At 66.8% G+C, this 25,666-nt stretch overlaps 4 protein-coding genes across 4 annotated transcripts; 2 read left to right on the top strand and 2 right to left on the bottom strand.

Moving 5' to 3' along the window:
* Positions 1–1,273: 1,273 nt before the first annotated feature.
* Positions 1,274–5,122, top strand: CAMK2N2 (calcium/calmodulin dependent protein kinase II inhibitor 2). Its single transcript, XM_072866665.1, has 2 exons — positions 1,274–1,542; positions 3,827–5,122. The coding sequence occupies exons 1-2, from the start codon at positions 1,374–1,376 to the stop codon at positions 3,895–3,897; spliced, it is 240 nt and encodes a 79-aa protein (XP_072722766.1). The 5' UTR covers positions 1,274–1,373; the 3' UTR covers positions 3,898–5,122.
* A 1,022-nt stretch (positions 5,123–6,144) lies between these two features.
* EEF1AKMT4 (EEF1A lysine methyltransferase 4) lies at positions 6,145–10,492 on the bottom strand. Its single transcript, XM_072866664.1, has 3 exons — positions 10,229–10,492; positions 9,042–9,325; positions 6,145–6,545 (listed from the first exon to the last, which is right to left on the bottom strand). Exons 1-3 carry the CDS (start codon positions 10,398–10,400, stop codon positions 6,243–6,245), a joined length of 759 nt encoding a protein of 252 aa, XP_072722765.1. The 5' UTR covers positions 10,401–10,492; the 3' UTR covers positions 6,145–6,242.
* ALG3 (ALG3 alpha-1,3- mannosyltransferase) lies at positions 10,492–13,703 on the top strand. Its single transcript, XM_072866661.1, has 9 exons — positions 10,492–10,695; positions 11,100–11,199; positions 11,298–11,445; positions 11,590–11,750; positions 11,893–12,013; positions 12,327–12,532; positions 12,783–12,860; positions 13,066–13,209; positions 13,315–13,703. Exons 1-9 carry the CDS (start codon positions 10,545–10,547, stop codon positions 13,502–13,504), a joined length of 1,299 nt encoding a protein of 432 aa, XP_072722762.1. The 5' UTR covers positions 10,492–10,544; the 3' UTR covers positions 13,505–13,703.
* Positions 13,704–14,072: 369 nt separating this feature from the next.
* Positions 14,073–22,391, bottom strand: VWA5B2 (von Willebrand factor A domain containing 5B2). Its single transcript, XM_072867572.1, has 21 exons — positions 22,253–22,391; positions 21,687–21,848; positions 21,209–21,434; positions 20,949–21,103; positions 20,347–20,478; positions 20,101–20,225; positions 19,788–19,964; positions 19,586–19,696; positions 19,260–19,462; positions 18,958–19,072; positions 18,698–18,883; positions 18,436–18,595; positions 18,071–18,360; positions 16,711–16,936; positions 16,280–16,624; positions 16,064–16,201; positions 15,867–15,986; positions 15,547–15,624; positions 15,266–15,335; positions 14,936–15,044; positions 14,073–14,681 (listed from the first exon to the last, which is right to left on the bottom strand). The coding sequence occupies exons 1-21, from the start codon at positions 22,389–22,391 to the stop codon at positions 14,073–14,075; spliced, it is 3,876 nt and encodes a 1,291-aa protein (XP_072723673.1).
* Positions 22,392–25,666: the final 3,275 nt, after the last annotated feature.

The raw sequence follows: 25,666 nt of genomic DNA, 5'->3' as shown, positions 1-25,666 counted from the left end.
GGCACGGGGCTGGCAAGTGCTGCTGCAACCCAGCACATCCACATGAGCAGTAGGACCTGGATGCGAGGGAGCAGCAGGAACAAGGCTGCCCCATGACAGGGTGGCCCTCTCCAACCAGCTTGTATTTGTATCATCATCATCATCTCCAGGGGCCAGGGCTATACCCACAGCTCAGGCAAGGAGCAGCAGCCCCAGCCTGAGCTTAAATAGCCCCCCAGCCCCAGGTGACCGGAATGGGGGGTCCCAGGTGAGGCCGTTCAGGGCCACCAATGCCAATTAGTGCAATCACTGCCCTGGCAGCAGAAAATGCAGAGGAAAGGGCCAGGATGGGTCTGGGGTAGGGGTGTGCAGAGGGGACACAAACGGGGCTCTGGGGGGACACTGGGGCCACTCTCGTAGGTCTGTCCTCGCTGACCCATGGCAGGTCCCCATGGGGGATGGCTCCCCTTCCCCTTGTCCGCAGAGAGCCCCCAGGGAAGGGCCAAGCCATGAGGCAAGGGGCATCCTGGGCACGGCCCCGATGGGGCCACACTCACGGGCACCTGCAGAATCACACCCACGTGCCCCCCGCAGCCCTGCAAATACATGCAAATGAGCACACATGTACATACACATGCACACGTGTGTGCAGGGACCCACACGTGGGGGGCCAAGGGGACTGGCAGGGGCTGGGGCGGGACCTATGTGGCTCCAAGGGGGGACCCCAGCACTGGGTGGGCTGTGGGAGCGGGTGCCTGGATGGGTGTTGGGCAAGTGGAACAAGTGGGGGGCTAGGGCAACCTGTCTGGGGAGACCTGGGGTGGGAGCTAGCCCGGGGGGGCTGGGGGGCTTGAGCCTGCCGGGCTGCAGGAGGCTGGGAGCTGGGCTGGGGGTGCTCAGGGTGGTCTGGGGGACCAGAGCGGGGTGTTGGGGGGCCCGTCTGGCATCACCTCGGTGCGCAGGGGAGGGCCCGGCTGTGCCTGGTGGTCCTCGGCTGCCTGACACGGGGGTACCCGGCTGTGCCAAGGGGCTCCCCGCTCCACAGGGGCACCCCGTGTTTGGGGGCACCCCCGAGTTAGGGCGACCATCCCGGCAAGGCTGTGCCGGGGGAACCAGCCTGCGCCGGGGACGGGGCAGGGGCTGGGGCGGGGGTCCCCCCGTCCCCACCGGGCGGGCACCGGGCACCGGCGGCGGGGGTCCCTGTACCCGTCCCTGTCCCGGCCGTGCCGGGCCGGGCCGCGGCGCTCCGGAGCCGCCCCCCGCCGGGGGGGTCCCCGCTCCCCCCGGATGCATGACTTCATCCTTCCGCCCGGGTTTCCTCCCCGCCGCCGCCGCCGCCGCCGCAGACCGGCTCCCGGCTCGGCGCGGCGCGGCTCGGCCCGCTCGGCCCCGCCATGTCGCAGGTGCTGCCCTACGGCGAGGACAAGGTGGGCCGCTACGGCGCCGAGCCCGAGGCGGGGGAGCTGCCCTTCAGCTGCCGCCTGCAGGACACCAACGCCTTCTTCGGGGGCAACCAGGGCAAGCGGCCCCCCAAGCTGGGACAGATCGGCCGCGCCAAGAGAGGTACCGCCCGACCCCCCGCCTCTGCCCCACGGCATCCCCGGGACCCCCGCATCTGCCCTGCGGCGTCCCCGGCACTGGCTCTTGCATCCCCAGCGCTGCCCCACGGCGTCCCCGGGACCCCCGGATCTGTCCTTGCATCCCCGGTTCTGCCCCACGGCATCCCCGGGACCCCCACCCCGATCTGCCCTTCCAATCCCTAGCTCTGCCCCGGGACCCCCGGATCTGCCCTGCAGCATCCCCGGCGCTGCCCCCCGGCATCCCCGGCACTGGCCCTCGCGCCCCCGGCGCCGTCCCACAGCATCCTCGGGACCCTCGGTCCTGCCCTTGCATCCCCGGCATCCCCAGCACTGGCCAGTGCACCCCTGGCGCTGCCCCCCGGCGCCATCGGCATCGCCCCGCAGCATCCCTGGGACTCCCGGGACCCCTTGCATCCCCAGCACTGTCCCCTGGCATCCCCGTCTCTGCCCCACAGCATCTCCATCTCTGCCTCACAGCATCCCCGGCTCTGCCCCCCAGTATCACCAGCACTGCCCCCGACATCCCCAGAATCTCCAGCTCTGCCCCACATCATCCCCGGCACTGCCCCCCAGCATCCCTGGGACCCCCAGCTCTGCGACTGGCACCCGGCACTGCCCTAGAACCACAGGCCCCCATCCCCAGCTCCAGACACCCAGTGCTGTCCCCCCAGCGCTGCCCCACACCCCCCGCAGCCTGGGGCTGCCCCTGGGACTACCCTGCAGCAATCCCTGGGGCTGCCCCGGGGCTATCCTCAAACATCCCTGGGGCTGCCCCCGGCACATCCGTGAATGTCCCCGGGACCCCTCGGAACTGCTCCTCAGCACCCCTGGGATTGCCCCCACGTCCCCTTGTTCTGCTCCCCCATCCCTATAAACAAGCCCCCCAGCATCACCAGGAACAGCCCCCAGCCCCATAAACCTCTCTCCCTCCACATTTCTGCCTGCCGCAGAGACCCCCGTCAGCAGCTGCCGGTGATGCTGGTCAACATCCCCCCGGTTTACTATCCCCCCAGGACTCTATCAACCTGCGTGCCCCCCCCCGCTTTACTGCCTGCCGCAGAGACCCCCATCAGCAGCTCCCTGCTTCCATCAGGACCCAAATAAATGCCCCCCCCCCCCGCACCCTGATCTGTCACCATCGATCTTCCCCGATGCCTTGGGGACCCCCAAGAATGGCCCCTGCCTTCCCTGCAGCCCCCACCCCACCTGCTTGGGGGACCCCCATAGGCAAACACCCCTCCTTGAGCTGTAGGGGCAAAAGGGGGGGGGAACAGAGCTCACCCCCAGCATAAATACACCCCAGCCCCGAGGAGGGGTGAGCTGCTGCCTGCTCCACCTGCCCCCCCTTTGCAGTGGTGGTGGCTGGGTCTAGCAGACCCCCCCGAGGGTGATGGGGGGGGCAGTTCCCCCTTGGTGGTGATGGGGGGGGTCTGTCTGCTCCCCCAGTGATGCTGGTGATGGGGGTGGGGGGTGTCTGGCCAATCTGCCCCCAGGGTGGTGATGGGGGGGTTGCTGAGCACCCCAGTAGTGACGTTGGGTCTGTCCACCACCCCTGAGGGTGATGGTGATGGGAGGGGATCTGCCCAGCCGGGGATGTTGATGTGTGTGTGGGGGTGACTGTGTTGATGGGGGGGATGCTGATGGGGGTCTGTCCAGCCTCCCAGCGGTGATGCTGACGGGGGGCTGCCCAGCGGGTGATGCTGATGGGGGCTGTCTGGAGGGTGATGCTGACGGGGGCTGTCCAGCCCCCCATGGTGATGCTGATGGTGGGGGTCCGTGCAGCCCGCTATGCTGACGGGGGGCTGTCCGGCTCCCCCGACGGTGATGCCATGGCGGGGGGGGGGGGTGTCCTGCGCAGCGGGCGATGCCGACGGGGGTCTGGCTGCCACCCCCGCCGAGCTGCCGGTGCCCCCCCCCGCTGGGTCATTACCCATTCCAGTCCTGTTGCTCTCATCAGCGCCTGCCGCAGAGAGGAGGGGGGGTCCTTCCTGGTCTTTCCTGCCCCCCCCTTCCCAAACCACCCATCCGGAGGCGGCCGGCTGGCTGCGCGGGGGGGTGCTGCCCCTACCCAAGCCGGGCGCGGGACACACACACACACACACAACCCCCCCCATCCCCATTGCACCCGCCTGCGCCCCTTCGCCCTGCTCCCCAGCATCTGGGGGGCACATCTGGAGCCCTCCTGGGGCGGTGAGTGGGGTGAGAGCCGGGGGGCGGAGGCTGGGCGTGCGTCCCCTCGCCCACGCGCCCCCCGCCTGTCCCCGCAGTGGTGATCGAGGATGACCGGATAGACGAGGTGCTCAAGGGCATGACGGAGAAGTCGCCGCCGGGGGTGTAAGCCGGGACCCGCCGCCAGGACCCGCAGGCCGTGCCCTGCTCCCAGCCCGCCCGGCCCTGCATGCTGGCTGGACCGCCGACGAGGAGGGGGAGGCCCTGCCCGTGCCCCCCCGCCCCGCCCCGGGGGGGGGCTCGGCGGCCACCACCCCCCCCCCGAGCCATGCACTTTACCCCTCCGCCTCCCCCGGGGGGGGGGAGGGCACCCGCCGAGCCCCCCCCCCGGGGCGGAGACCCCCCCCCCCCCCGGGGGGGGGGGGGGGGGGGGATCCAGCCCCCTGCTCCGCGGCGTGTTCCCCCCATCCTCCTTGGCGGGGGGGGGGTCCCCGAATCCCGGGGCGGATCCGGCCCCACGAGCGGGGGGAGCGCTGCTGTCCAGAGACATTTTTTGCTCCATCGTTTTTTGCATGAGCTTGGTGGCCCGGGCGCCCGGTCCTGGGGCCGAGGGTCAGCCCCACCACTCCGGCACGCTTCTTTTTAAACAGAAACTCCTCATATTTGTATTTTTATATCCGAATCTTTGTTAAAAACGATCTGCTGATGTCGAGATGTTGAAGTAACCGCATCGGGGAAACAAACAAACAAACAAAAAAAAAATGGTTCATATTTTTTTCCATAAGAAAAAAAAAGACAAAAAAAGAAGAAAAAACCGAGGGGGAAAAATAAAGGGGGGCGAGAAAGATGGCGGGAGAGCGAGGAAAGCCGAAGATGCGGGGAGGGGAGCGGGGACCCCCGGCCCGACCCCCACCGCCGGCAGCACCACCGGCCGCCGCAGTCCCTTCCCAGCAGTGCCGGGGCCGGAGCCCTTCGGGCCGGCTGCGGATGCCGGGGGGTCCCGGTGCTGCCCCTCGCTCAAGGGTAGCGGGGCCGGGGGGGGAGCGGGGAGGGCAGGGACCGGCCTGAGTCGTTGTTTTTAATTTTGTACTTTAATTTAATTTTATTTTTTAAGAAGCTTCTCGGGGGGGTCTGATGTGCATGAGAAACTTGTCATCTTTTTCAATAACCTACGAGTGGCATTTATGGAGACGACGACGCAAAAAAAAAAACCACAACAACAAAAAAAAAACCAAACAAAAAACAAAACCGAGAAAAAAAAACACAAAAAAAAAGAAAAAAAAAGATACTTGTGTCATTATGTTCTACGAATGATCCATTGTAAATTTAAATGCCATTTTTCACTGTACTGGTGAACAAAATGCGATGAATAAAATACATTCATGTATCGAGGCGAGGCCGGCAGCCGCCTGCTCCTTTCTGTCCCTCCCAGGCGCCGGCTGTTTTTTGGGGTGCCTGTGGGATGGGGTGGCATGGCGGGGGGGGCAGGGGCTGACCCCGGAGTCCTTCGCTGGCTCCCGGCGCGGGGGGAGCCACCGGCTGACCCATTTATGCCTTTCGCCAGAAATAGCAGCCTGGCAGCTCGCGCCTCTTCGGTATGTTACCGCCGTCCCTCTGAGGAGGGGTCCTCTCCGCACCCGCCGGCGTCGCCTGCCCCAGGGGGATCTGGTGCCCAAACAGCCCCTGGGGACGCCCCCGGTAGCACCTGCACACCCGCTGCAGCCACCACATCAGCACCCACGCACCGGCACCCACAGGCAGCCAGCCCTGCAAGCATACGGTGGCACGCCTGTCACCAGCCCCCGCACACGCATGTCACCGCGCTGCCAGCCCCGGGCACGAGCGGACACGGGCCAGGCATGTGTGGTACACCAGGGCTGTCACCGCAGCCAGAAGTGGGGATGGAGGGGGATGGAGGGGGACGGGGGCAGACGTGCCACCCTGCCTGCACACGCGCCCCGCGGTGCCCCCAGCCCCGCGCTGGCACGTCCCAGCCTGGATCCCCCACTGCCCAGCCAGGGGGTGGCAAGGACGTGGTACCCTTGTGCACCCCCACGGCTGCGGAGGCTGGTCTGGGGGTCCCATGGCAGGACAGGGGGCAGGGGACCCCCCCCATCCATCCTACCCCCTGCACCCAGTGCCAGCACCCCCCATCCTGCCCCCAGCCCAGCTGCCTGTACCAGGGGGGAGGCAGGCAGGGAGCTGCTCCCCGCAAGATGGATGGGTGGAATTAAACCCGATTTGGTTTCATTACCGGCCGCAAAGCCCGGAGCCCTGGCTGCTCTCCAGCTGGGCGAGGGAAGGGCCGGGGAGAGGCACAGCATCTCCCGCTCCCTGGAGCATCCCGCTGCCCCCCGGGAGGAGGCCAAGCTCCCCCCCCCTTTTATCCCATTACTCACATCACTGGGCAGCTTGGGGGGGGGGACACGCACTGGTTCCCCATCCCCCAGCTGTGAGGGTGGAGCAGCTTAAGGCTTTATTAGGTGGGGGGGAGGCCGGGGAAGCCCCCCCAGGTCACAGCTGGATGGCAAGGAGATAGTCCTCGTCGTTGTCCGGGGGGGCGGGGGGCGGCGGTGGGGCGGGGGGAGGGGGGGGCTGATGCAGCCGGCGCCCCAGGGCCAGGTCGGGGGCGTCCAGGGGCTGCCCCTTGCGCATGACGTAGAGGAAGTAGTGGAAGGCACCGGCATCCCCGTCCCCGCAGGCGGTGTGGCGCAGGGACCAGCCGAAGGCCTCCTGGGCGTAGTGGGGCTTGCGGAAGTGGGGCTGGGCGAAGGTGATGGAGATGAAGCAGCCCCCCGGGCGCAGCACCCGGCTCACCTGCGGCAGGAGAATCCCCGCATGGGGGGGACACAGTGAGGTTCACCCCTCCAGCAGGGACGGCCCCATCCCCAGGGACCCCCATCACCATCTGCCAAAGATCCCCCCCCAGCCTCTCCCATTGCACCCCCAAATCTCCCATCCTAACCTTGCCCCCTCCCTGGTTCTGACATGTCCCCAGACCACCTGCAGCCCAGTGGCAATGGCGAACGGGGGTCCCCACACACAACCTCTCCCTGCACCCCAAAACTCTTCACCCCCATCCACAGCAGACGGCACGGAGACCCAACCCTGGCGCAGGGTAAAGCTTCACCCTCCTGGGCACAGGGCCCCCCAAGAGCAGCACGGGACCCCCTCCCACCCACCCCTCCCCAGGGCACCCAGTGCCAACCCCCCCCAGCACCCAGTCTCCGAGGTGGTGGTGGTGGGGGTTGGATGGGAAAGGACTCGACCCTTTTAATCACCATTTTCTCCCCGCTGGAGCTAAGCCCCCGCTAACAGGATGGAAAAGAACATCAATTTTCTTGCCTGGCTTTATCCAATGTCAAAAGGCTTTTACGGCCAGCGCTCGCGTGCTCGGCATGCAAAGGCAGCGCCCGGGGCGGGCGGGCGGCCAGCCACCCGGCCAGCCACCCAGCCGGCCCCCCCCGCCGGCACCCTGCCCCAGGCGGGGACACCCCCAGATCCCCCTCTCCCCCCGGCAAGGGCAGAGGGCTGGGGGCCAAGGCGGGGGTTTCCCGAGCTCTGGTTTAATCCTGCCAGGAAGCTCCACGGCTCAGTGCTGGCTGGGGCCAGGGATGGAGAGGGCAGCAGGCAGCCTGTGTGTGTGTCCCCCGCTGTGGTGGGGGCTTCTGAACCAAACCTTAGTGTTTTTGGCCAGGAAAAGGGGAAGGCAGGTCCCTGCATCCTGCCTGCCCCCCCCCCCCCGCGAGGAACCAAGCTCAGCATCCCTCCTGCAAAGCACCAGATGCATCTGTCCTGGAAAGACCCCCACGGCTTCCCAACTGATGGGCACGGGGGGGTCCCCGGGGCTGGGGGCAGGCAGGGATCTCCGGCTGGAGCCGAGTGAGAGGCATCCTGCATCCCCGCATCCCATCCCTCATTAATAGAGCACTAACGACGGCTGTTGCTTAGAGACGGGCACAGGAAACCTTCCCATCCGCCGGCCGGCGCGGGGGGGGCCAGGGCGGCTGCTCCGCGCTCTGGCACTGACCTGTCACCCCCTCCTCATCACCCACGGATCACCGGGACAGGGCTGTCCCTGCGGCATCCCCACAGGCAGGGCGGATTTTTGGGTCCTTACGCGCCCCCCCAGGGAGAGCAGGACAGAGGATGTGAAAACCATGAGAAGGGGGGTGCCAGCCGTGGCCGGACCCACGCAGAGGGACTGGCAAAGCAGCGAGTGGGTGGGAACGCCCCATGAATCCCCCCGGGATGAGGACAGCGGGGACTGGCCGCGGGTGGAGGCCAGCGCCCAGCGATGCTGGGGGAGGGCAGGGATTGAGCAGGGGATTAAAAAGGGGAAAAAAAAAAAAAAAAGGGAAAAAAAAAAGAGCTAAATCCTCGCCGTTTGGCCAAATGACAAGGACAGGCAGCAGTGCTGGCAGGGCAGGGCCCGGATGGCGAGGACAGCCCCGCTGCCCACAGCGCCTGGGGTCCTGCTCCCTCCCGGGCTCAGGGGGGGCAAGAAAGGACAGAGGGGGGGTCAGTAGCGACAAGCACCCTCCCAGCATCCCATGCCCACGCCCAAGGGTGCCGGGCAGGTGCAGCCATTAATCGTCCTCGCAGTTATTCCCCCGGGGCGGGGGAGGCTGCCAGGACCTGCACCCCCGCACCCGGGCAGGTTCAATCCGGCTCTGCCGCCAATTAGTCAGGGCCCGGAGGCATCACCCGTCCCCGTGGCAACGGCAGGGCCCTGCCGATGCTGACGGGGGTTGCCATGGCAACCCCGGACCGGCCGATGGGGACCCCGGCTAATGAGATCGAAGCTGGAGTGGGGGGGGACGAGCCCTGTGGTTGTCACCTTGCCCTGGGCGGGCAGGGCAACCTCGGTGTGCGTCCCCCCCAGGTCCCCTCCGGGCACCTTTGGGTGCCCCTACAGCCACCCACCCCAGGATGGGGCCCATTTTTACTGCCACCCCTTTGTATTTAGGGTGCAAATAAAGAGGGGAGTCACCCAGCCCCCCAGCAGGACCCAGGGTCCCCAGGGACACACCCTGCTCCATCCACCGCCCTGGGGAGAAGGCGATGGGGTGGGAGAAGGCGATGGGGTGGGAGAAGGGGGGGTCTCCCACCCCCAAGGGTGCCAGGAGCCCCCCGGGTGTCCCTTTGCAGGGTAGCAGAGGGGGCAGAGGCACCGGCTGGGGGGAGCAGAGGCACCGGCTGGGACATCCCCAGGGAAGCAGGGTGGCGAGGGGACATTCTGCACCTTCACCCACCCCAAAAGGGTTTGGGGTCCACTCTCTGCCCCCGCACCCAGCTCCCCCCACCCCGTACCTCCGCCAGCACCCGGTGCATCGCGGCGGCCGCCTGGGGCGAGACATCCCACGGGTCGGTCTCCTCCACCATCAGCACGTCGAGGGTGCCCTTCTCCAGCACCACGTCGAAGGAGGCGTCAGGGAAGGCAAGGGCGCGGATGTCCATGACGGCCCAGCGCAGGCCGGGGCAGCGGGCGTAGCGGGCGCGCATGGCCGCGATGCAGGCGGGGGAGAAGTCGATGCTGGTGACGTCGGTGTAGCCCAGCTCGTGCAGGTCGTGGCTCAGGGCGCTGTTGCCACAGCCTGCGTGGGGCACGGCTCAGCCGGGGCTCGGGGTGCCCGTGGGGGGGGAGACGGGACTGCCCGCACCCCAACCCTGTTCCCTCGGACGCAAGGAAGGGTGCGGATGGGCTGGGGCAGCTAGAGAGGGAGCAGGTCATCGCCTCGCTGCTAATTAGCGAGTGCTGGGCTGGTTAATTACCCCCTCCCTGCAAGGTGGGTGCTTTGGGCTCCGGGCCCTGCAGGACTGCGGGGCGAGAGCAGCCCCTGCCCCGGGGCAGCCCCCGCACACCGATCCCCCCGCCCCGGGGCGGGATGCTGGAGGCAGGGAAGGGGCGGGGGGGCAGGAGGGGGTCCCCAATTTACCACTGAGCCTGGGGCCGGGGCCAGCGGCAAATGAGGGCAGCGTGCAGCATCTGGGGGGACTTAACCGGATGGATGGACAGAGGGACGGACGGAGGAACGGCTGTCACAGGGCACCAGCACCCCGCCCGGCCAGCCCCGGGCCGGCCCCAGCAGGACACGGGCCCCCCGGTGCGGCGGGCGGGGGGAGAGGCTCCCTCCCTTCCCTCCCCTCCCCTCCCCGGGGGATCGGCGGCGGATTTGGGGGCTATTAAGCGCAGCTGGCAGCGGCTGATCCGCTAACAGGATCGGTGATTACACCCGCCTAATCCCGCCTGCCCGGCGGGGAGGGGGGCGGGCGAACCTGCCGGGCCGGCGGCGGATCAGCCCGCAGGTGCGATTACGGGGCGGTTACACCGGTCCCCGCCGCCCGCCCGCGCCCCCGGGAGCGGGGCCGCCCCGCCGGGCCGGGCGCTGCCCCCGGTGCCGGCCCGGTGCCGCACCGCCCCCTCGCGGCCGGTGCCAGCGCATCCACCGGCGGGACCCCGAGCCCCGCCCGCCCTCCACCGGGCACCGCGCACGTACCGAGGACGAGGATGCGGTCACCGGGGCGCAGCTCGGCCTGCAGCTGCGGGAGGAACCGGGACAGCCCCCCCAGCCACTCCCGGGGCTCGGCGCCCTCCTGCCGGTACAGCGCGTCCCAGAAGCGGCGCTGCCGGTAGCGCCGGTTGGCGGCGGGCGCGCGCCGCCGCTCCATGCCGGGCGGGGGCGGGGCGGGGGAGCACCGGGCGCCACGTGCCGCCCGCCCCCCCACGTGCGGCTTCCGGTCTCGGCGGTTGCATCGCCCTAAGCGCTCCGGCCGGAAACACGGAGCGGAACGGAGCGGCACGGCGGGGCGGCCATGGCGGCGGGGCTGGGGGCGGCGGCGCTGCGGCGGGCCTGGCGGGAGCGGCGGGCGGCGCTGCTGGAGCCCAGCTACACCCCGCTGGTGGCCGCCTGCCTCTGCCTGGCCGAGGGCGGCGTCAACCTCTGGGTCATCCGCAGGGTCCCCTGTGAGTGCCGGGGCCCGGCCTGGCCCGGCGAGGAGGGGGGGGGGACACGACCCTGCTCGGGGATGGCGGGGGGGGGCCCTGGCCGGGGGGCAGCTGTGGGAAGGGAGGGGGGTGGGGTCCCTCCGGGCAGTGCCGGCTCGTCCCCGGGCTGGGCAGCCCTGGGGTGCTCCCCCTGGAGCAGCGGGGAGCGGGGCGTGATGCCGCTGGCAGGGTGACGGGGCTGTCCCCGGCCCGTGTGGGTGACAGCATCCCCCGGGCGGGGCGGCGGGGGTGGGCTGGGGGGCCTGCGTGGGGCCGGGGACTCGGCTGTCAGCGAGGCAGGGGGACCCAGGGCAGGGCCGCGGGGTCTGGAGGTGGGGGAGCCCTCCCCGCAGTGCCCCCCTGACCCCCGGCTGTCCCCGCAGACACCGAGATCGACTGGAAGGCCTACATGCAGGAGGTGGAGGGCTTTGCCAACGGGACCCTCGACTACACCCGCCTGAAGGGCGACACCGGGCCGCTGGTGTGAGTGACGGGGACGGCCGAGCTCCCCGCGACCGGGCCCTCTCCGGGGGTCCCAGAGGGGCAGCGGGGCCCGGCCCCTCACTCCCGTCTCTCCACAGCTACCCCGCCGGCTTCGTCTACATCTTCCTGGGCCTGTACTACGCCACGGGCCGCGGCACTGACATCCGCCTGGCGCAGTACCTCTTTGCCGGCCTCTACCTCCTCAACCTCCTCCTCGTCTTCCGCATCTACTGCCGAACCAACAAGGTAGGCTGGAGGCCAGAGCCTCCAGGGGCGAAAGGGGCTGGGCAGGAGGTCAGGGTTGGGGTCTGAGGTTTGGAGGGGCTCAGTGGCAGCGGGGGGTGCAGGACAGGCTGCTCATCGCCCTCCTGGCTCTCTGTCCCCTGCAAGGTCCCCCCGTATGTTTTCTTCTTCATGTGCTGTGCCTCCTACCGCATCCACTCCATCTTTGTCCTGCGGCTCTTTAACGACCCTGTCGCCATGGCCATCCTCTTCCTCGCCATCAACCTCTTCCTGGAGGAGCGCTGGTCCTGGGGCTGCCTCCTCTTCAGGTGAGGGTCTGGGGGCAGGGCGGGGGCTGCTCTCCATGCTGTGCTGCATGCGTGAGCGAGCTCGGCCCCAGGGAGGAGGCTGCGCTTAGCCCGGGGGCTGCCCGTGTGGGGGGCCGCAGCAGTAACGCAGCTTCCCGCTCAGCCTGGCTGTGTCCGTGAAGATGAACATCCTGCTCTTCGCACCTGGACTTCTATTCCTCCTCCTCCAACGGTTCGGTCTGCTGGGCTGTATCCCCAAGCTCTGCATCTGTGCCCTGCTCCAGGTGGGTCCCTGCTCACATTGACTACAGGGGCAGCCTGGCAGCCCCGTCGGCAGTAGGCTGCCTGCCTGCATTGCAGCATCCTGCCTGGCTGTCCTGCGGGCTGGAGACCTCTGGGTCTATATACAGTGGCACCAGCATCTGAGTTGGCCCCACGCAGCAAGCTGGAGGTTGATAAATAATTTAATTTACGGGGCTGCCATCTTTGGCTGACAGTTCCTGTCGCCCCACGTGGTGCTGGGGTTCTCGGGAGGTGGCAAGGGTGACGGAGACCTGGCTTATGGCTGCTGCGAGGGTGCTGGTGTGTCTCCGGCAGGTGATTCTGGGGCTGCCCTTCCTGCTGGTGAACCCCGTGGGGTACCTGACCCGCTCCTTCGACCTGGGCCGCCAGTTCCAGTTCAGATGGACGGTGAACTGGCGCTTCCTCCCAGAAGAGGTTTTCCAGAATCGAGCTTTCCACACCACGTTGCTCCTGGCTCACCTGGCTGGCCTGGGGCTCTTTGCACTGCACCGGTGGCACAGGTGAGACCCGGGATTCCCCATGGGTGCTGGTCCCTGTCAGCTGATCCCCATCAGCCCCTGTGGTGCAGGACACCGGTCCGCAACCCCCCTGCCCCCACAGTGCTGCAATTCTGGGGTTGCAGGCAAGAGTCGGGGGGAGCTACTGTTCTGTTTCGGGGAATGCGCTGCCCAGGCATCGTGGCTCACAGGGGAAGGTCAGGGTGGGAGAGACTGTCAGGAGATGAGATCGATGTTTGTGCTTCCCCCTCAGGTCCAAAGAGAGCATCCTGGCTCTGCTGAAGGATCCTGCTGAAAGGAAACACCCGTCCCCTCCCTTGACCGTCAACAATATCCTTTGGCAGGGTGGGCAGCAGGGACGGGGGGGAGAAGGCACGGCAGGGCAGACCTTGGGATCAGCATTTGCAGGCTCCCGGTCCTGCTGCACTGTCAGGACCAGCCTGTCCTGGGGGAAGGAGCTGTGCTGTACAGCTGGGGAGCTGCTGCGGGATCGCACCTCCAGCCTCCTGTGTTTGTCCCCTTAACGCCAGCGCACAGATCGTCTTCGTCCTCTTCTCCTCCAACTTCCTGGGCGTCTGCTGCAGCCGCTCCCTGCACTACCAATTCTACGTCTGGTATTTCCACACGCTGCCCTACTTGCTCTGGTGCACCCCTACTGCCAAGCTCGCCCACATGCCCAAGTATGTGCTGCCAGGGAGGGGGACCACCTGTCTGCTGGGGGGGTCTGGGAGCAAGGGGGGTTGGCATGTCCCCCTCATGCTGACCCCCAGCTTTCTCCCCTGCAGGGTACTGCTGCTGGGCATGATCGAGCTCTGCTGGAACACCTACCCCTCCACAGTCTGCAGCTCCCTCTCCCTCCACATCTGCCACGGACTCGTCCTGCTCCAGCTCTGGTACGGCACGGCCCCTCCGCTGACGCCACACACCCCCCCGACAAGCAGGAGACCCGCAGCCATCTCCAAGAAGGCCCAGTGAGAGCGTGGCCAGTCGGACGATGGGAACTGGCCTCTGGGACTAGCCCCTTCTGCCCACTCTTTCCCCACCCAGCTCCCAGGCTGCCCCCAGCCATCCCAAGAGGGCTGCGAGCCCTGGAACTGTGCAAAGGGGGCAGCGTGAGGGCCCCCAACACGCAGGGCTTCCCCAATAAAGGGGGCTTTGTGTGCCCTTCCCCGGCCACAGCGTCCTTGTGCCATGACAGCGTCAGGAGGCAGAGCAGCCACCGGGGCCATGAGAACTCCCTTCCCCGCCCTGGGAGAGTGCTGCCCGGGGCAGGGGAGCAGCCTCTGGGGTGAGGTTAAGACAGAAGGTCTGCAAAACTGTTTTGCCTCAAGGTTTGAATCGCCTCGCTGCAGCCCAGGGATCCCTCCAGCACGGCTTTTCCTAGTCCCCTGTCTCCTCCCTCCCACGGGAGATGGCTGGGAAGGGGGTGACCCCCCCACCCAGGGCTCTGGTGAGCCCCAGCGTGGCCTGAATGGGGCCAACGGCTCCCTGCCCGTAACAGAGACACGGAGCCAGGCGTCTTTATTGGCCCCTCCGGCGGCCGTCAGACATTGTTGGGGTTGTAGCACAGCATGTTCAGCTTGATGTTCTCATCCCAGTGACGCAGCAGCAGGAACAAGTGCCTGGCTGCCCCTTTGAGGCAGCCCACGTCCACCCCCTCGGGCAGCCGCTGTGCCTGCAGCCACGCGTCCGCCTTGGCCGCCACCAGCTCCCACTCCTCGAAGAAGCCGGCGCAGCGATGCTCCAGCCAGGCCAAGGCCACCGCCGTGGCCCAGCTGGCACTCTCCAGGTCCTCCGGCCCCATGTCCTGCCAGCTCACGCTGGCTTCGGAGGGGGCAGCCGAGTAGGGGCCGGTGTCGGACTCGGAGCCGTGCCCGCTGTCTGCCTGCGCCCACACAGCTGCACTGGGCACCTCAGAGCAAGTGCTCCGGGACGGGGGCGAGCCGGGCTGTGGGGCTGCAGCGGGCTCCTCGCCCTCCTCACCGCCGGGCCCTGCCTCGGGGCTGCTTCTGGCCCCTGGGGACACGGGGCTGAGGCTGGCTCGGTGGGAGGCGTAGGGGGAGGCTCGGCGCAGGCGGTCCAGGGGGATCTGCACCACTTCGGAGAAGCTCTCGGTGAGCTGGAACGGCCCCCGGGCTTGCTGCAGCTGCACCTGCAATGGGGGGGCAGGTGACTGGGGGGTCCGGGCAGGGGCACAGACCCACTGTGGTCCCCAGCACCCAGTGCTGGAGGCTGCAGGAGCATTCCTGGGGCACAGGGACTGCCCAATCCACCCACTCCCCCCCCCAAAGCCAGCAAAGGCCCCCAGGGCCATTCAGGGACACAGCAGGGCTGAGCAGGCACCCAACAGGGAAGGTGCCTGCTGGGCCCCGCCGGGTGGGATGGGGATGGGGTCGGGGTCCTTACCAGCGGCAGGTAGTCATGGCTGGCGTGGTTGCTGGAGTGCTCGCTTTCCGGGCTGAGGCACTGCGGGCGCAGCACCAGGCTGGGCCCCCTGCGCCTGCTCAGGCCAAACCTGTGGGGCAAACAGGCAAGTTCACAGGAGGGGGCAATTCCCAAAGGGCAGCTGGACCCCAGCCTGCTGCAGGGAAGGGGCTGGAGCACCAAACCCCCCCTTATGCCGCAGAAGCTGGCAGGGGACATTGGAGCTGCAGCACCCAAGAAGTGGCCCTGTCCCCTTCTCCCCACAACGTGCCATTTTTTGGGCCCTTGCATCCCCCCACCCTGCAGCCTCACCTGGAGCCAGCGATGCTCTCCGTGGATTTCTGGGAGCCCATGGAGGTGGTGGAGGGGCTGGTTGGAGGCCCTGCAAGCGGGGAGAGCTGAGCATGGGGGGCCGTGATGCACCCAGAGGTGCACCCTGCTCCCCAGCACCTGCGAGGGCGGTTCAGCCCACGTGCCCCGGGCTGGCGTGGGCACTGCAGCTGCTCCAGCTCTCAGCTGCCAGCAACAGGGTGCCAGGGGCACCCCCTCATCCCCCAGCATCCAGCCCTTGGCCCCCTCCACCCCGGACGCACCGTTTGAGCAGTTCTGCTTTTCCCAGCCATAGGTAGGGGAGGAGATGCTGGCCGGAGACCCGGGGGTCTCGTCTCGCTCTGCAAAAGAGCAAAGCCCTGAGGACCCCTGGGCTCCCAGGACCCCCATGGCCTGGAGCTGCTGCCAGGGGCTGCTACATCCCCCCCCACTGTGGGGCAGAGACCAATGCCTCTTCCCGGGCACCCACAGTGCTCCAGCTGGGACCAGCCCCATGCAGCTGCGAGCTGAGGATCCCCAGGGACCGCGGTGCTCAGGCAGGTTCCTGGGGAGCATAAGCCGAGGTAAGGGCTCGGATTGTTACCTGCAGCGACGGGGGCCTCATCCTGCTCCTCTGCATCCCGCTGCTGGCCCAGACCTGCTGAGGAGCTCCTGTGGTGCCAGCTCCCTGCCGCAGCAGCTCGTGGCCGGCTGGCCGAGCCGGCTGCAAGGGATGGTGTCACCTCAGCCCTCCATCCCCTTGTGCCCCCTCCCCAGCACACTAGCCCCCCCCAGCCATACCTGTGCCCCACACCTCGGGGGCTGTGGGCAGGGCTGCCTGCATGGCACTGTCCACGGGCACCAGGCGGGTGTAGAGAGAAGGCACGTTGCAGGCTTTGCTGGTTTGCACGGCTTTCAGGCGAAACCGGCGGGCAAAACCTGCCCGGAGCGAGGCGGTTAGAGGTGGAGGGATGCCGGGGCTGCGACGGGGTGGGGGGGACACGCACGGGCACCCACCCTGCTCCAGCTCGGCTTCGCGTTGTGCCGCGTTCTCGTTGTCCCGGATGACGGAGCGTGCTGCCAAGCGGTGCAGCGGCTTGTCCCAGGCCTTGCCTGCCCACCGCGGGGGGTCCTCCCTGCCCGGCCCCTCCCGGGGCTGCAGCAGCGACTCCAGCGAGGCCGTCACTTCCCAGGACACCGGCTTGCCGGCTCGCAGCGCGTGGATCACCACCTGGCAGCGCAGGGGCAGGCCGGCATCGCCCAGGCTGGGCTCCCCTGGCTCGGGCGCCGGTGAGGCGCTGAAGAGGTAGGAGGGCTCCACCAGCATGTCCCAGTCCAGGTGGGTGGGCGAGAGGAGGTTATCTGGGCAATGGCAAGACGTGGGCTCAGCAAGGCAGGGGCACCCGGCTCCGTCCCCGCCACCATCATACCCCAGAGCCAGCACACACTTGACTCCACCATGCTGGGCTGCAGCCGCCGTGCCCGGGGTCCCAGTTCGTCCAGCCGCCCCTCCAGGGACTGGTTCCTCTTCTGCGACACCTTCTCCAGGGCCCGGCAGAGCCGGTGGGCATCCAGCTCCCCATGCGGTGAGGAAAAGCTGCGGCCGGCCAGGGCGGCACGTGCCAGCGCCTTCTTCTGCCGTGCCAGCTCCTCTGTGCTCAGGGCCACCGTCACCTGCAGAGGGGGGAGGCTGACGGTGAGCCTGGCACAGGCACCGGCACAGAGCCGGACTGCGCCAAGCCGTGATGGGCACCTGCAGCCCCGGCCGGCTGTTGGCTGGAGCCGCTGGCTGACGCCCAGCCCCACCGCTCTGCAGGCTGGCACCCGGCAGCCTCCCAGGGCAGCGGGCAATGCTCGCCAGGCTCCTCACGCAGGTGGGAAGGACCGACGGCACGGAGACAGGCGTTTGCAAACATCCCTGGGGGCTGACTCAGGCTGACGACGAGGCAGGAGGAGTTGGCGGGGATTTTTGCGTGTGCGGGGCGGGGGGCCTAGCTCAGTTGCTCAGGCTGGATGATGCTACGGCGGGATGTAGCCCCCAGCACAGAGTGATGTTCCCGCACTGAGATGCTTCACCTAAAAGCTACGGCCATGCCACTCTCACCCTGGCAGCCGGGAGCCCGGGGAGGATCGTTTACACTGCAGGGAAATCACTTACGCTTGACATTTCGGCAGCAAAGGCCACCAGCTGTGCTATTGTGCAGCGGGAGCGGGTTACCTAACCCCTGCCACCAGGAAGGAGCATGTCCCAGAGGCGGGTGACAACCAGCCTCACCCGGCCTCGGGGCCATCGTCACCAGGCAAGCTGCCTCTCCCCATCCCAGGGACCTGGCTGGGTTTTAAACCCAGGTACGAAGCAGCAGGGACACGGCCCATCGCTAATGAAGTGTTGGGCGGTGTTGGCCGAGGGCTGAAGGAGCCGGGCAGGAGGTCAGCCAGCCCACCCCCTTCCCTCCAGCTTGTCAGGTTTGTTACCTGATGCCAGCCCAGCTAGTTTCACTTAATTTCTGGAGCATCAACAAGGATCTGAGCTGGCTAGGGGGTTTGTTAGCCACCCAGCTGACTACCAGCCCGGGGAGCTGGGGGACCAGCTTTTTGGTCCTCAGCTCTCCCATTCCAGTAGGACAAAACCACTCGAGCATCCTCCTCGGGGCACCCACAGCTGATCCTTCCTTAAAATCCAGGCTGCAACGCTGCGGTTTTCAGCCTGGCGGCCACGCGTCCAGGCACAATGGGGCAGCCAGACCGCAGCTAAGCCGGGAGCAACCCCCACATGCACGAGCCCTTGCACCCTGTTGGCATCCTCACCTTGGTGCCAGCCGGGGCAGAGGGCAGCGGGGCGGATTTGGTGGAGGACTCACAAAGGGACAGGCTCTTCTGGCCCTGCTGGGAGGTAGCATCGGCACCGGGGGCCGAGGAGCCGCCCTCAAGAGCCACATCACGGGAGCCGGTGGACTCGCTGCTGGTGGAACTGTGGGAGAGCAGTCCCTGGCTGCGGTCGGTGCTGACGGAGCAGTGCGTCAGGACGTACTGCTCCTGGATGTAGGAGGGCTGGTAAATCCGCTTCCAGATGTCTCCCCCCGAAATGGGATCCGCACCTGCCCGGCGAGCGCACACCCCATCAGCCCACAGCTCCCATGCCTGTCCCCAGCCCCAGCCCTGGCCCCACTCACTTCTCTCTGACACCTCTGTGCCCCCGGCAGAGAGCTCCAGGGAGGCATCCCCGGATCCTGGGGTGCTCCGGGGCAGCTGGCGGCTCTCCCTGGTACTGGGCACCTCCTCCTGGGAGGGGAAGGCTGAGCCCCGGGAGCCCTGGCGAGCCCCTTCCCGGCCCTGGCAGAGAGAAGGCACTGCCATCAGCCCCCCGGCACGGGGAGAAGCCAGCGGCACCAGGAACATGCTGTCCTCCCCATGCCTGGGCGGTGCTGGTCATACTGGTGGGTGCCTGTCACGGAAGCGGGCGATGCTGTAGAGGACGCAGTAGCTGACGAGGCGGTCGCCGGGGTAGAGGGTCGGGAGCTCTGTGGGCGAGAGCAGAGCCTCCATGCTGTCGGGGACGTACCAGTCGATGGTGATGTCGCTGACAGCCGGCTCGATCGCCTTCTTCAGGGACTTGATCAGCTGGGGCGGGGAGAGGAGGTAGTGTCAGACACCGCAGTGCCCCCCGCCACCCCCCATCCCTGCCCGGGCGTTACCTTGGGCTGCAGCCTCTCGGCCGGGCTCAGGAACTCAGCACGGCCCCGGCTCACCTTGGCCATGCCCTTCAGCAGCTGCCGGCACGCCCGCAGGCCCATGCCGAAGCTGAAGCACCTGCAGGAGACAGCCAGGCGATGAGAAGCCACGGCCAGGCCGGTGCCAGGGGCTGGGCAGCCCGGCGGCGAGCCCTGCAGCAGGGATGGGTAGGGGTGTGATTTGGGGCCGCAGAAGGAGAAATCAGTGGGAACAACCCAGGGGACATGGAGAGCACCGTGACTCTGCCGCGGTGCCGGTGCCGTACCTGACGGTGCTGGCTTGCCTGCGCACCAGCCGGAGGATCCTGCCCGCGTTGCCTGCCGCCGCGTCGGTGAAGAGGAAGAGCTGGCGGGGGTAGCCGTGGTGGAGGGGCTGCGCCAGCGCCCAGCCCAGGGCCGCCAGCAGGTTGGTGCCACCCGCGTCTGCTCGCAGCCCGCCGAGATGCTCACAGGCGTACCGCAGCGTCTCCTGCCCGCAGGGAGAGCCGGCCTCGCAGCGGTCCCCCGGCTCGCCAGCCCTGACCCCGCACCAGGGAGCTGGGAGGGGGGACGCAGAGGGGCTGGGGGGGGGGCTTTGCCCGGCAGCACTCACGTTGCTGCAGAGGCGGCTGGACGGGAAGAGCGGCTTGACATCGGCACCAAAGCCGGCGATGTTGAGCAGCGTCCCCGACGGGAGGCTCTTCAGGGCCACCAGCAAAGCCTCCTGGGGTGACAGCAGGGACCAGGGAGGGCTGCTAAGGACCGGCCACCTGCAGAGCATCCCCAGTCCCACGGCACCCACGGCCATGCCTCACCTTGACCTTGTCAAGGTTGGGGCTGCTCATGGTGCTGCTGCGGTCGACGAGGAAGAGGACCTCGCGGGTGACGCTCTGCAGGTCCCCAGGGATGCCCTCCGCCGCCGGGCAGAAGTTCAGCATCAGCACAGGGTTGGGGAAGATGTCTTTGTGGAAACGCTTCTGCACGAAAGCCACCTGCGAGCCAGGCGGGCCGGGGGCTTTCTCGCACCCCCCGGCCTGTGCCGAGGTCTTCTTCCTCGCCCCCCTCCCACTGCCTGCCCCCTTCACCCTCCTCCTCCCTGCCGGGCTGGCGGCGGCCATGCCCCGTCACCTGTCTCTCGCCGCTGCCATCCTTCCTGGCAATCCGCACGTAATCCCGGCGGCTCCGGACGTGGGCCTCGTACTCGGGGTACGTCATGGTGCCGTTCTCCATCACCAGGTGGGGGCAGTGGGGTTCTGGGGGGCACAGGGGGGTTCGGAGCCGCCCCGCGCCACAGGGGAGCGGGGGATGCTCTGGATGCTTTTGGGGTGATGCCCCATCTCCCCCAAACCCGCCAAGGGCACCGTCCCCCCTCACCGCAGGGGTAGAGGATGATCTCGAGGTCCCTGTCATAGCGGTGGGGCTCGGCCAGGGTGACGCAGGTGGTGGTGGCAGAGCTGGCCCAGGGGTCGGCATCGGCTCGCAGGGCATGGGACGGGCTCTCCAGCCCTGCAGGGAGGAGGAGACAGTGGGGCAGCCCCTCGTGCCCCCCGCCTCAGCCCCCCACCCGCTGGGCTCCGTGCCTGTGCTGAACCCGGCACTGCGGCAATGGCTGCTCTCTGCCAGCTCTAATGGGATTAACTGGGCCAGCGGCCAGGAGCGCATCCCCACTGCCCCGCTTCCCCTCCTTACCCGTCCTCTCCCCCGTCCATCACGTCTCCCCGGGGAAGGGAGCTGCTGACCCAGAGCTGCCCAAAGCCACACGTGGGGTGACTTTGGGGGGTCCCAGCCCCGAGCTCCGGGGGCGGGATGCGGAAAGGGCTTCTTTGTGGGTAGGGAGTGCAAGAGGCTGCCCGGGAAGGGGGCTTGTGTTCCCCTAGAAGCACAGAGGGACCAGGGGAATGCCATCCTGGGGGTTGTCACCCATATTTCGGGAGGTTTTACCCAATCAACCGACACAGCTCGAGCTGCCCCCCTACCTGCCAGCAAGCAGGGGCCTTTCACCAGCAGCTCAAAGGCAAACTCATAAGGAAAGGGGTTGCAGGGTCGTCCCCGAAAGACATCCACGCTCTCCGCAGGTGTCGTGGGGGACGGCTGGCTCCGGGCAGCCGGCCCCCCGAAACAGCTGGTGGGGCTGCGAGGGGAGAGGCAGTGATGGCTTCCGCCCCCCTCCCTGCTTGCCCAGCATCGGCATCCCCCCCCCCGGGATGGCGGAGACTGAGGAAGCCATGAAAATCACCATAGGGCCAACCTGTCGTCACACAAGCTTGCCGGCTCGCTCTCAGGGACGGCGGGGACCCGGGGCATGAGGACGGGGGGGAGGAGGAGGCGCAGGGCCCCGTCTGGCAGCGTGGCCAGCTCCTGCACCGTGCTCAGGGTGACGGCCAGACTCTCCGCCGGGCACAGCGCACCCGTGACGATGACGAAGGTGGAGCGCTCTGTGTCTTCATCCAGGACGAGGTGGCCTGGGCAGGGGAGGGACACAAGGGGGTCAACGAGGTTGGGGAAGGGGAAGTGTTAATTGCACTAATTACACTCAAAGGGGACAACAGAGGCCATGCAAAGGGTAAAGACCCAGGAGAGGCGGACGGAGGGGAAAGGGGCTGGGGCTGCCCTAGCACAGGGAGCAGCAGCCGTCCTCATGGAAAAGCAGCAGTGAGGATGAGGAGCCCTCCCTGGGGAGGGCCCAACAGGATCGCCCATGCCATGGCACTTACCGCCGGCACAGCGGCGTGGCCGGCCGGGGCTGGGGCCGCACTGGAGGCAGCAGTCCTGCGCCCGGTGCCGGTTCTGGACCTGGAAAGTCACCCGTCGGCTGCCCACAGCTGCCTCAAAGCCAGCCACCACCTCCGACTCCTCCAGTGGGTAGATGAAGATGCCTGCAGGCGGGAGAGAGCGCCGAGGCAGATCCCGGCACCGACCCCGCTGCGGTGCTGGCCAGCCCATGGCAGCACCGCTAAGAGCGGGGCGATGTAAATGCACGAGAGGCAGGAAGGACCCAGAGCCTCGCTAGCCCGGAGGAGGGCAGGGAGGATGAAATCCCCCTCTTCCTCAGCATTGGGAATGTTTTTGCCTGCCCTCACTCTCCTCTTGCCCACAGGGCGATGCTGGGTGTCGGCGGTGCCCCCACCACCGCTGACCTCCACCTTCGCTCCCCAAACTGAGCAAGGTTTGGGGTCCAGGACACAGGTGGGCTGGAGACAGGGTGCTCTCCAGCATGGGTGTTTTTAGGAGGCTGTGCAGGCAGCCCGGGTCCCTGCCAGCCCTGATAGCTCCCCCTTACCTTCCACGGGCTCCTCATGGGGGTTGGTGTACACGAGGTGAGCGGTGATGCTCAGGGAGTACCCGTTGGCACAAGCCTTCACCCTGGAGCTCTTCAGGGGCAGAGCCTCCCATGAGGAGAGGGCATACAGGCCCGGCATGGTCCCTCGGCAGGCAGCTGCGGGCAGAGGGGAGGCAGGCGCTGGGTGCTTGGGGACGGGGTCTGCGAGGAAGGGGTTTGTGCACACAAGCTGCTTCCATCTGCCCAGCCTGCAAGGGGGGAGCAGGTCCCCAGCCCTCCCCGTCCCAGGGATGGTGCTCTGCAGCATCCGCAAAACACGTGGACCCGGACCCAGGTCTCTGCTCAGACCCCAGCCCACCTGGAAACTGGGTCTGGAGCCACAGAAGCCCACAGAGAGCTGTTCCACCCCACGGGTAAATACACCTGGCTGCTGGGCAGCAAAACGGCTTCTGGTGGGCAGCAGCAGTTACATGCAAGCCCTGAGTCCTGGCAGACAAGCAGGGACTCCTAGACACGATGGACAACAGCCAGCCACACACAGCCTATCTCACGGCCACCCCACAGCAGCTCGGTGGCTCCAGAGCCTCCCCAGACCATCTCCCACGCTGGCTGGGAGAGGAGCATCTGCTGCTCCCGTCTCCATCCACACACAGAGGTTACCAGGGTAATTTGTTTAAAAAAAAATAAAAAGAAGGGCGAGAAGCCCACAGTGTAACTAGGGCAAAACAGCGAGCAGTGTTTGCTGGGGGTTTAATAATTAACAACAAGGTCAGCACTGCACTGAAGAGCGGCACAGAGGGGAAGGCACTGCAGGGGGGAGCCCAGCTCGGGGGGCGATGCTCTCTGCCTCTGGGTGAGTGACGCTCTGCCCAGAGATGGACGCGTGCGGCATCCCACCCTTGGGCAGCGGTCCTGGGAAGAGAGGTGGCTGGGGATGCCTTCCAGCCAAGGCACCAACCCACTACACACCTCTCTTCCCCTTGAGAAAACCACCTGGGAGCAGCATCCCAAACAATTGCCTGGAGCCAAGTAATCTCTCTAACATTGCCTTACCCCGTGCCATCGCATATTCACGTAAAATATTCGGGTCAGCCTTAGCCCTGCCTCTCCGTGGATAGCATGCATGGATCCCGCTCCAGGCATGGGTCTGCACCTCCACACCGTATCCCCTGCCTGCCCCAAGCGACTGCTACCCAACAGCAGCGAGGGCTCCACGTCACACCGTGTGCCGGCGCTTCAGCGTGCAACGTGCCCGGGGCGAGGACAAGGCCAGGTACAAGTGAACCATCTGGTCCCCCCAATCCGGTGGCCTTCGTCCCGGGAACGGCTTGTACGAGCATCAGTAACAGGAGGCTTGGGGTGCCTCTCTCAGAGCATCCTTGAAAGCGGAGCAGGGCTACATCCTCGGAGGCAGCACCAGGACCGAGCCCACAGCTGGCACAAGGCAGGGAGCCCCCGAGAAGCACAGAAGTGCATTAGCAACGTGGCTGCATCCCAGGAAAAATAAGTCCATTATGCCAGAGGGGAGCTGTTTATCTGCTCACTTGGCATCACAGGGTTATGCTGGCAGGTCCTGGCCACCCAACCACCCCCCGCCATCTCCAGTCCTTCACCCCATGTGCAGGATGCTGCACGCCCTGCTGAGCCCCCCAAATTGCTATCCCAGCACACAAGACAGTACAGGGCCAATGCACAGCCCAGTTTTCCTCCATGCTGGCTGTGCCACCACTGGGAACATCATCAGCTGGGTCCTGCCCTGACCACAGCACCCAGCCGGGCTCCGGGGACTGGGACTCCCCCAGCCCAACCGCATCAAGACATTAAAGACAGACTTCACCCCAAAGCCCTTCCATTTGTTCCCAAGGCACCTGGCTTAATGCTCAGCAACGTGCCTGCTATTTGCCGTGCCGCCCGCTGGCTGGGGCACCGCTGGCTTGTTTACCAGGGACTTACCGGAGAAGCCATCCTGACTGCTTTTTATCACTTCTCTTTACATTTACCCTCACAAAGTAAACAGGGCCCATCTGGCCCTGCCGCACTTCGTGCTGGCTGCTTTAAGCCTTGTGGTAATGAATAAAACCAGACTCGATGGTCCTTGCCCTGGCCTCTTCATCCTCTTCCCCTGGGGCGGCAAACTGTCCACAGGTACCAGCACAGCATCACCAACAGGTCCCCGGCCCCCTCCCCATCCCCAGCATGGTCACCAGTGCCTTCACAGCCCCCTCCTCTTCCTCCGTCCCCACAGGAGCTGGTTTAACCAGCAGCATCCCTGATACGGAGGGGGTCGCAGCAGGAGCGGGGCTGGGGGCAGCTGGCCGTGCCGGTGGCAGAAAGCCCTCGGCGAAGGCAAGAAACAGCTAACTCTTCTCTAGGTCAGAAAAACTTAACGTTTCTCTTCTCGCCTGTGGGCAGGTTGATTTTTTCCAGCAAGGCAGCTGCCGCAAGCCAGGCGCCTGAGCCCAGTGGACCCTCCTTAGCTGCCTGCAAAGTTGTCAGAGTTTCACCTGCTGCAGCGACAGCCACCCGCACCGGGGTGCAGCGTGGTCCCAAGGAAGGGTGAGGCCAGCCCCGGCACAGGCAAACCCAATGGAAATTTCCACTGGTGACAGAGGCACAGGCCAGTACAAGAGAAGGATGGAAGGAGAGGAGCCCAAGCCTCTGCAGCAGCACCTGGAGCAGGGCATTGCTGCCCCTCCTGCTCGCCAGCATTACCCCCCCGGCTTCCCTCGCCTCCCCTCCCTGCAGGACATCCCTGCGTTGCTCTGCTGGGATGGGGCACAAGAGCAGGAGAGCAGGATCCGTCCTGACTCCTGGAGCAGGGAGGAGGCCACGGAGGCAGGAGGTTATGGTGCTGCTGCCCAGTGCCCATGGGGCACACTGCTTTCTTGCCCTCTTTCTTGCCCAAAGAGGGGCAGAAGGGAAAAGGATTTCCCCAGCAGCTGCAGGTGAAGGGGTGAAGGGATGCGGGGCACCACGCTCAGCTGGGCTGTCCCCAGCCCAAGCCTCCAGCCTGTGGTGCTGTCCCCTGGCTGGCACTGCTGCTTGGTCTGCTGGGAAGTCGACAGAGAGCAGAGCCCGCTGCACACACACACAAACGCGTGCATGCATGCACACACACCCCGGCACACACACCGCATCCGGAACCACCACGTCCAGGACCTGTGCTGCTGCTCTCGCCTCCCCAGAGCTGCTAAAACCCCTGGAAAACCCCAGCCCTGTGCCAAGGAACAGGAGTTACTTGCCCTCAATGCACCCTAACACAGGCACACCCCAAAAAAATGTCCCAGCCCCCCTGGATCCCCCCTGACACAGGCACGTCCTGGCAGGACAGCCCTGCAAAAGGTTCCCACTGCGCCTCCGGCAACGGGACCTTTGTGGCATCAGCCAGGGACCAGTTGCTGATACCCTGGGGCA

Source organism: Ciconia boyciana, chromosome 7, assembly GCF_034638445.1.
Source record: "Ciconia boyciana chromosome 7, ASM3463844v1, whole genome shotgun sequence".
Taxonomy (NCBI): Eukaryota; Metazoa; Chordata; class Aves; order Ciconiiformes; family Ciconiidae; genus Ciconia; species Ciconia boyciana.
Note: the sequence above shows the minus strand (reverse complement) of the source record. Positions and strands in the feature narration are given on the sequence as shown.